General features: G+C 47.7%; 2 protein-coding genes across 8 annotated transcripts in view; one reads left to right on the top strand and one right to left on the bottom strand.

Moving 5' to 3' along the window:
- Positions 1-6,702, bottom strand: part of DNAI1 (dynein axonemal intermediate chain 1) — a 62,942-nt gene extending 56,240 nt beyond the window's left edge. The window contains exon 1 of the mRNA XM_011381433.1: positions 6,421-6,702. Within this exon, the coding sequence (XP_011379735.1) occupies positions 6,421-6,450 (30 nt within the window). The 5' untranslated portion in view covers positions 6,451-6,702. The remainder of the gene's footprint in view (positions 1-6,420) is intronic.
- An 86-nt stretch (positions 6,703-6,788) lies between these two features.
- Positions 6,789-9,510, top strand: part of FAM219A (family with sequence similarity 219 member A) — a 49,597-nt gene continuing 46,875 nt past the window's right edge. The window contains exon 1 of one of the 7 annotated variants that reach the window (XM_011381427.2): positions 6,789-7,279. In XM_011381427.2, coding sequence (XP_011379729.1) covers positions 7,220-7,279 — 60 coding nt within the window. In that variant the 5' untranslated portion in view covers positions 6,789-7,219. The remainder of the gene's footprint in view (positions 7,280-9,510) is intronic. The other 6 variants (XM_011381425.2, XM_011381423.2, XM_023524049.1 and 3 more) reach the window with 6 other exon arrangements.

Below are 9,510 nucleotides of genomic sequence, written 5' to 3'. Positions count from 1 at the left end.
TGGTCCCTACATAATTAACAGAATTAGGTTGCTTTGACTAGGATGAAAGACACCTGAACTGCTTCTTCTGCAGGCCCAGAAAGAAAAGTTAGTGTTCAGAATACTGCAGTATGTACCTTTTCATCATTCATTTACTCATCAACTAATTCATTCAGTCATTATTTATTCATCTAATATTTATTAAGCATTTACTAGATGCCAGATCCTAGGATAAGAGCTAAAGAAGAATAAAGGTTGAGTTGGTCCCAGTCTAAAGGTTCTCAAATCTAGGAGATGAGATAAACGGAGCACATAAATCCACCATATATACCAGAATCCAGTAACTCTATGAGTAGGACAAAGTGTTGTGAGACACAAAGCAGTAAAACCAAAGACTGATCAACAACTATCTTTTGCTTGCTTCTTACATATAACTCTGTCTCAGCAATTGGGAAGCATGAATACTCCCTATACATTCCTATCTGGCAGAAAACAATTTCATGTGGTTTGCTCACAGCTGGAGCCAGAGGATCAAAATTACTCTTCAACATCAGTTTGCAGGCTGCAAAGCCCAGGGATAAGCACAAGAGCCCTCTCCTTTTATTATTTGAGTACCTGGCACGTATTGAGTACTAACAATGCGCTAGGCTCCACAGTAAAGGGGAGGAGACCAAGTTCTGGCCTCAAATGCTCACAGCTGTTTTGTAATCTGATAATTGTGCATGACAAACCTCAGACCATAACTCTGAAATAGCATGACTGTAATCATAACAAAATGGAACAGCCATTGGCAAAATTTGTTTTCTAGTTATCACTTCCAGAAGGAATTCCATAACACTAAGGGAAGAGAAGAAAAAAACTCTCTCAGCTTCCTGCCATTAAACCTCTAAATTATTATCATCTGCATCCAACCTTTCCTCCTTTCTCCTCTCCTGTTACAAAATGTTCCACCTCCTTTCCATAACTCATCCATTCCCACCTCCTCAGAGACTTGACTCTACTCATTATTTGATCTTTGTCCTTCATCCTCAACTTCTTCTTTCTATCTACGCCAGAGTCCCTCTCCTTGGCATTTAACACTTCTAAAAAAAAATCCTTGTCTACATGGTCTTTCCTGCCTTCTTAGCTCAGTTCAGTTTGGCTTTTACCTCTGAAATTGTTCTTTCTAAGGTCCACGATGACTTCCTAATTATTTTATGTCTAGTTCTTATCTTCATTGACCCCTTAGGAGCATGCAACATAGCTAACCACTCTATAAACACTATAAACTCACTATAAACACACTCTTCCTTAGGCTTCTGGGTCATTATTCTTCCTTGTCTTCTAACTTCTCTGCACACTCCTTATCTTACATTTTAGACTCTTATTCCTCTGTCCAAATTTTCATGGTGTTCCTCCTAGAAGTGTTCCCTGATTCCTCAGAATCAGTGTTAGGATCTTCTAAAACATGTTTCCATAGCACCCTATGTTAGTTCCCCAACCACCTTCCATCATTAATTCAATAATCATTCATTAAGAGTTTCTGACATGATGGCCACTGTATTAGGAACTGAGAATACGGGTGTGAGCAAAAACATCCGCAGGCCCTGCTCTCAAGGAGCTCATAGTCTAATAGGAGAGATACCCTATAATCAAATAATTACACAAACAAGTGCATAATTACACACCATGATGCATGCTATGGAAGAAAGGGAAAAAAAAGCAATAAGGCTATGTAATAGAGGAAGCTTAACCCTATCTTCATTAACAGGGGGCTTTGGGGCAGGTTGTGGGAATTGGTGTTTGGGCTGAAATCTTAGGAGTGACTACATGTGTGAGGGGACATGTGAAGAGTGTTCCAGAGAGAGGGGACAGCACATAGAACTGAAGTACAGCAAAACAGAGAGAGAGTTGTACAAGTTAAGGCTTAGAGACCCAAGCAAGCCTTAGCACATACAGGCATTCAAATGGTGATCTAAAAATTTGGTACGTATCCTAAGAGCAATGGGAAGATACTGAAGGGTTCTGAGTAGAGGATGACAAAATCAGATTGAGTTTGAACAGATAACTTGGTGTAGTGTAGAGAATGGACTGTAAGGGGCATGAGTGAGTGAGGGGAATACCAGTTATAAGGCTTTTTTACAGCACTCTGGGTGAGAGATGATTGTGGGTTGGGCTAAGCAGGTGGCAGCGAATATAAGAAAAGTGGTTTGATTCAAGAGATATTTGAGAGGTATAGGGTCAAAGGATTATATTTAGGGCTTGAGGAAGATAGGAGGTATAAAGGTGACATTAAGAAGGGTCACGAGAGTGAGGATATCTTACTTTGTGCATACAGAAACACATTAACTTCCTTTAGATTCTGTTCACCCCCTCCTGTCCTTTCTTCTATGGATCTCAGGCCCAGATTCAAGACTCAAAATCTCTGTACTATCTAAGACTTTCTTTTGGCCTTGCATCTAATCCTGCCTTCTTGCCCCTATCCTAGTCACCCCTTATCAGAATTAATATTTCTACAAGTATTGTCTCAGAGGGGCCTCTGGAGAGACCACAAAATGATCCAAAATGCAAGTCTTTTCCTTGGCTCTTACAGGCAAATGATGCAAAAATTCCAAACTTTTTTTTTTTTTATGGTAACCAACTGAGTTATAAAGGAGTACTAAAATTTGTTAGTCATAAACTAAAATTAGCTTTTAACTGGAGTTCACAGAAGACTCTAATTCAGTTCTCTACTAAGAAGTCTGGCTGCCAGGCAAGATCTGGCAATGTTGCAAAGCTCCTACTGCACATATACACATGCAGCCAGTTAGAATTCTTGCAATTTTCAGGAAGGACACTTTGTTATTGGGGCATTACCACTGATGTTTTGAGCTGATCATGGTTTATGGTGCCTGACATTCATGCATTTTAATGACAAATTATGAATCATGGAGCTCCATCGTGATCAATTTAATATGCCATGGGTTATTTGATTAACCCTTTAGGGTAGAGGGATGCACTTCTTTGACCTTATTTCAGGCCACTTCCCTCTGGCCCCTTCCTTGCTGATCCAGAACATGTGTAGCTAGCTCCCATCTCAGGTACTTTACACTTGCTGTGTCCTCTGTCTGGAATGCTTTCTCCCAAGATACCACATAGCTAACTCTTTCATTTCCTTGAGGTCTTTCTCAAATGTCAACACTGCAAGGCCTTCCCTGACCACTATATTTAAATCATAATCTTCTGATTCCCTGAACTTCCTAGTCCATCTTTCCCTGCTTTATTTTTCTTCTCGACACCTACTACACCATTTGATAAACTATATATTTTGTTTATTGACAATTTACCTCTAACTAAAAGTTAAGCTCCGTGAGAGCAGGGGTTTTTGTTTCTTTTGTCTGTTGCTCTATCACTAATACCTAGAACAGTACTGGCACACAGTAGGTACTCAGCAACTAACTGTTAAATGAGAATGGCTCTTCATCATCAGAACTTTTGACCTCTTAATCTCCAATACCCAGCTTTTAAGGCATGGGTATATGTGGTTCAAATGTGGATCATTCATAGCCCTACTGCCAAAGCAGATATTAATGTGAACCTGGAAAAACATGCTTCTACTGTGACATTTCCTTGTTATCCTCCCTCCCTACATTCCTCCCCATTCCAGGCTCCTTCCTATCCTACACACTCAGAGTGAAATTTCCAAAAAACAGCTTAAGGCATTCAGAATTCATATTCAACTCATTTTCAGAACTTAATATATTCTGGGCATTGTGTCAGGTTCAGGGGAATCGACAATGAACAAGACAAACATGATTCTTGCCATCACAGAGTTGATAGTCTAGTGCAGTGGTCCCCAATATTTTTGGCACCAGGGACCAATGTTCCTATGAGAATCTAATGCCTGATGATGTGAGGTGGAGCTAAGGTAGTGATGCTAGAGCTAGGAAGTGGCTACAAATACAGATGAAGCTTTGCTCACTGGCCACCGCTCACCTCCTGCTGTGCAGCCTGGTTCCTAACAGGCCACGGACTGGTACTGGTCTTCAGCCTGGGGGTTGGGGATCCCTGATCTAGTGGGAACATCACCCGATCCTGCCTCCTGAAAGGGTACTTAATCCCTTGTAGGAGAATATGGCAGCCAAGCTCAGATCCGATGTGTAAGCAAGAAATGAAGGACAGATTTGGGGTAGAGTGGCATGGAACACATGGTAACAGACAGAAAAGACTGTACCAGGCAGGCAGAGGAAACATCAGTTGCAAAGGCCTAGAGGAGAAAGTGAGTGTGGATATCACTTTCCAAGAAGTGAGGACAGTTCAGTGTACTGAGGCTGTGGACTTTTCACAGAGAAATGGTGAGATCTAAAATAGGGTGGGTAGCAAAGGCTAGACCTTGCAAGGCCCTGCAGGCCATATAAAGCAAGTCGGACTTTTGAGACTTTATCCTAAGAGTAAGAGGGAGCAACTGAAAGGTCTGATGAGTGAAGTGACATGAGCAATGGAATTTAGATTCTTCTCTGTCCACTAACAAATCCAACCCTGACCTTCCCTCTCCACTGCAGACATTCAGCTTGTAGCTGCCTCCTCCCCGAAGCTTTTCTGCTGCTTCAACTCGCATGTCTCCTTCTCAGCTCCAGGGATTCCATCCTCCCTTATCTTTGTATGCCTCAGTTCTGTTTCCCCTCATTGGACTGAGCTCCCAGAGACAACTTCTCAAACCTCTCTAGGTTGTCCCACACTCAGCTCATCACTGATCCAGACTGGGATTCACTGAGACAAGAAGGTGATAAATACAACCTAACACAACCCAGCCTTTTCTCATACCCCGACACACCAATATTTATTTTGTACTACCCTTCCCTGGGAGGGGGACAGCAAGCTGGCCCAAGTTTCTCTGCTTCCTGTCTGCTGCTACCTCTCTCTGCTCTCAGTATAATTAGCCTCTAACATCTCCCCTAATGGGCTGGAAAAACTGATCCCCAAGCTTGTTCAAACTGCAGGTGCTGGAAAAGACAAATCTAAACCATAGTGACAGAAAGCAGGTCAGTGGTTACCTGGGGCTAGGGGTGTTCAGGAAGACTGGCTGGGATGAAGCACAGAGGAACTTTTCAGGGTGGAAGTGTCTTACATCTTGATCGTTGTGGTGGTTCTCAAATGTATAAATTTGTTGAAACTTGTCAACATGTACAACTAAAATGGTCCATTTCATTGTATGTAAACCAGATCTCAGTAATGCTGAATTTAAAACTGCATGTAAATTAAAAGTCAGTAGGCCCAAGCACACAGTACATGAACCTCAAAATGCAGCTTGACCCTGACATAAAGCTAGGGCATGGCCATATGGGAAAAACATCCTCTCCATGGTCGCAGAGATCTAAGAAAGATGAGTCCACCTGCTATGGAAGGCTAGGTGAAAGAAGCAAAGGAACAAAGGCTAATATGGAGGAGCCCACCAAAATATGTAAAATCATAACCAGCATGGACACAGATTTGCTCTCCAAACCTCAAAATACCTAGGCCTAAGAGAGGGATATTTCGAATAGATAAATAGAAGTCCTGCCTCACAGAACCAGAAACTGCATATTAGTCTCAGGGTGATAATTCATAAAAGCTTTGGGAAAAAGTGATTCTTGAAGGACTCACCACAGAGAGCTCCTCAAGAATCTGGACCTTACTTCACCTTTCAGGGTGATACTGGAGAGGAAAGCAGTGCTCTGTGCTGGATGGGTAAGGGGGACTGACTCTTGGATTTCCTGTGAAAAGGGATGACATCTGGCCAGCTGGCAACAAGGACACAATGTTTACATGGCTGGATGGGTCACAGGAGTGGACCAGGGACTCGTAAGGAAGTGAGACATATGAGGCTCCAAAAATAGTTTAGGGGCAGTGTTTGGGCTGTGTAGTGTGTTAAAGTGAGGCCAGGGATGGGAAAGGGATCTTTCTTCTCTTCCTCTTTACATGACCTCTCTCTCCTTACAAGTCTCTCAGCACAGAAAATCTAAACCAAAATCTGGCACATAATCTGTCCTGTCTCCTGTACTCCTGCTGTGGGCTCCTAAAGACCTGTGTCTCCACCTAGCCCAGCTCTGGGCACACAGCAAAGGGCTGGAAAAATAATTTCTTTGGGACAAGAATATTAGGGCAATGAGGAACGTGTTGGTAGGAGTGGGGGTAGGCAGTTAAGGAGAATGGGCTGGTCAGCATGGGTCTGTGGAGTGAGGGAATGGCGTGGTGAGCGGTAAGTGAAAAAGAAGTAGGAAACAGTGAGTCAGGGCAGTGTCGGGGAGAAGGTTAAGATTAGTGGAAGAGAGCAGGATAGAGTCAGAGGTCGGTGGGAACAAAGGCCAAGGGTCACAAGGAGAGAGAAGGTTAGAGGTTAACAGGGAAAGGAAGACGAAGAATCACTTGGAGAGGTATAATCAGTGGTCATTGGTGGTGAAGGTCAGAGTTCATCGAGAGAGGGCAAGTTGTTATCTGTATTACCTGCCTACGATGCTGCAGTTTCGGGGACATCTTCAAAGAAGCAGGAAACACCTCAACACTTGGAGCGTCTACAAAGCGCTCCCTCGCCTGAAGACAAGAAGCTTGTCCGTACCCTCGATCACGTACAGAAAATCCGGAATCCCTTTCACTTCAATTCCCAGTCGCTGGGTTTTTTGGGGACAGCAGTCGTTGTGGGTCCCCGCGCCTTTTCAGGATGGACACGGCTCCTCCTTGACGCGGTTACCCAGCAACCAACCTGCAGCCAAGGCGCAGGCGCCTCTGACGCCCCCGCCCGACTCAAGGTGGAGGAGGGTCTGGGCGTGCGAGGAACCTCGGGCTCCACTAAGCCCCGCCCCCTCAGGAATAGTGCCACTCGCGGCCCCGCGCGTTTGGAACTCCTGCATGTGGGAGGGGCTGGGGCGTCCAGGCACCGCCTCCTCATGAATAATGTAGATTCAGGCGGTGTCCCGGACCCGGAAGTGGAGTTGCCGAGTCACCGCAGTGGCTGAGCTGCTGACAGGAGGCGGCGGCGGAGGAGGAGGCGAGGCCAGACCTGCGGCTCTGTCCCGCCACAGCCGCGGGAGTGCTAGGCAAGCCCACAGAGCCACGCCGGCCTCAGCCCACCAGCGAACCTCCCGCCCCGCGCCCACCCGTCGATCTGCTCGGCCGCCTGCTCGCCTGACTCGTCTGGGGCGGCCTAGGCTGCACCACCCACCCGGCTCCTGGGGCCACCGCCCCGCGAGGTCCCGTCGGCGTCCATAGCCGCGCCCGGCCCCGGGCCCGCTCGCTCGCTGGCACCATGATGGAGGAGATCGACCGGTTCCAGGTGCCCACCGCGCACTCGGAGATGCAGCCGCTGGTGAGGGGGCGGGCGGTGGACAGGCCGGGGCAGGGAAGAGAGAATCAGGCCTTGGGGGCTGTGAGGAGGGGACACCTTTGGATGGAGCCAAGAAAACCTCGAAAACGCATCACCGGGGAGGGGGAAGCTGCAGGACAAGAAAACCGTGGGAGAATACGCGGAGTGACAGCAAAGGGGCCTGTAAGGATGGAGGGCACCGTCTGAGGAGGCAGGCCAAGGGAGCCACGGGGAGCGCCGTCGGATGGAACCGAACGGCGCACAATGGTGCACACCACTAACGGAGGCCCGTAGCTGGGAAAGGAAGGGAACTGCCATAGGACACCGCGGGCGTCAGGCCCAGTGGGCTTGCGTGAGAGGTGCAGAGGCTTTTAGCCCTGGAGGCCTGTGATGCTCAAGGCGGGGGATGGGGCCGGAGAGCAGTAGGGCTATGAGGGACTGGGAATAGGCTTGTGGAGGAGGAGGGGCCTGCCCGCCAGTTTTCTGGATATGGATGGCGCAGGGACCCGTAGAGGTAGTGGGTGGGTGCAGGACCCGGGAATTCCGTTCTTCTCCTGAGAAGAACGCAGGTAGTCCAAGCTGGCGGTACGGGAGCCGGGGAGGAGAGAGCGCTGCGGTGAGATAGAGAGTCAGGGACGCTGATGAGAGAGCTACGGAACCGACGGGAGAGGGGGCGGGGCCGCGCTGGAGCCGCTTGTGCCCACCTTTTGGAAGAGCCCCCAGGATCCTAGGCCTACGTGCTTAGAGTCCTTGCTGGGCGCCGATCCTACCGCCTGTCCGCAGTCCCGGAGTCAGGGAAGAATGATGTCATCGCTGCCGGAGCGGAGGGGATGGAAGGGGGAGGGCGATGCGGGCCCAAGGAGGCCAGGCCTAGGGCAGATCATGCCCGCTCGCAGTTCCAAACCGCTCGGGGCGGGGGCGGGGGGCTACCTGACTGGCTTGTGCGCAGGGCTGCGGGACGGAAGACGCCGAGACCTAGCTAGCCGCTATAGGGAGAGGGAGGAGGAAGGGAGCGCCCCGGCTCTATTCGCTTGCTTTTCCTTTTCCTTTCCCCACTGGAGCCCTAGGGGGAGCTGGAAGGAGGCAGGGTCGTCCAGGAACCTAAAGATGTGGATGTCCTATTCTCAGAGCTCTGCTGGAGCCCAGTAGAGCTCTTCAAGTCTTGAAGATCTCGGGCTCTCTAAGCCTCCACCCTCTGTGTTAGGCGTGGAGGTGAGGAACAGGTTCTACACTTGGGCCCCCAGATCCCTAGCTTTGTGGCCTCCTAAGCAAGTAACCTGCCCATTATAGCAGCCAAGACAGACCTTGACAGGATGCATGACCAACTCTAAGCCACACCTTTTGGGGGATGGTTGAGAGAATCATTAGAGGCCACCTAGCAGGAGAGAAAAGGCTTTCTTCCCCCTTTTGTGACTGCTTAGACAGTTCTAGAAACAAAAACTGAGAAGCTTTACAGTAGTGTACTTTACAGTAGTGTACAATATTAAACTGGGGAGAGAGATGCTTGCCTGATGCCATCACTGGATTATTTGGGGAACCAGAAAATCTTGGTGCGAAGTCTGTCCCATAAACTCGAAGAAGAGCTTTGGGCTGAGTTAAGAGGATTTTCCTTTCTGGATTATCTTTCCAGCCAACCCGGCTTGTCAAATTAGATCGTTGGTCCAATTCTAAGCATCTAATCAAGAACCAAATGGGAGGATGAATGAGGAGGAGGAGGAGGAGGTCCAAGTGAGTCAGGAGAAGAAAGCAATGAGTTAGCTCTTGCTTCCCATCTGGGGTTCCTAAAAAAGGAGTCAATAGCTATCCAGGGAAAGAGGAAAAGGAATGGAGTCACCAGGCTCTCTCAGTTGTCCTTTGTGCCTCAGTCATTGCCTGAAGTAATCAATGATGGTTTGATTGAGTAGAAACACATTGGTTCTGTAAGGTATTAGTCCTTCTGATCTGTATGGCTCTGAAGTAGAAGTTCAAGGAGACGTTTATCAGAAAAGCTGTGATTGCCTTCAGACTCTTTTCTTGAAGGCTAAAGGAGCCCTTCTCTGCTAGAGGCTGCTTTGTTGAGGTTGAACGAAAGCCTTATGGCTGTAGCAATACAGTCATCTCTCATTTCAGGGTCATAGACATTGCCTTGCAGATCTCTGCATCTTAACCCTTGTTCCCAGGTTGAAGTCTAGATGATCCCCTTAAATGCTCCTTAAATGTTCTGTATTATTGAGACCAGCAAAATCTTATGTGGA

This window comes from Pteropus vampyrus, unplaced genomic scaffold, assembly GCF_000151845.1.
Source record: "Pteropus vampyrus isolate Shadow unplaced genomic scaffold, Pvam_2.0 Scaffold436, whole genome shotgun sequence".
Lineage (NCBI taxonomy): Eukaryota > Metazoa > Chordata > Mammalia > Chiroptera > Pteropodidae > Pteropus > Pteropus vampyrus.
This window is presented reverse-complemented; position numbering and strand designations above follow the sequence as displayed.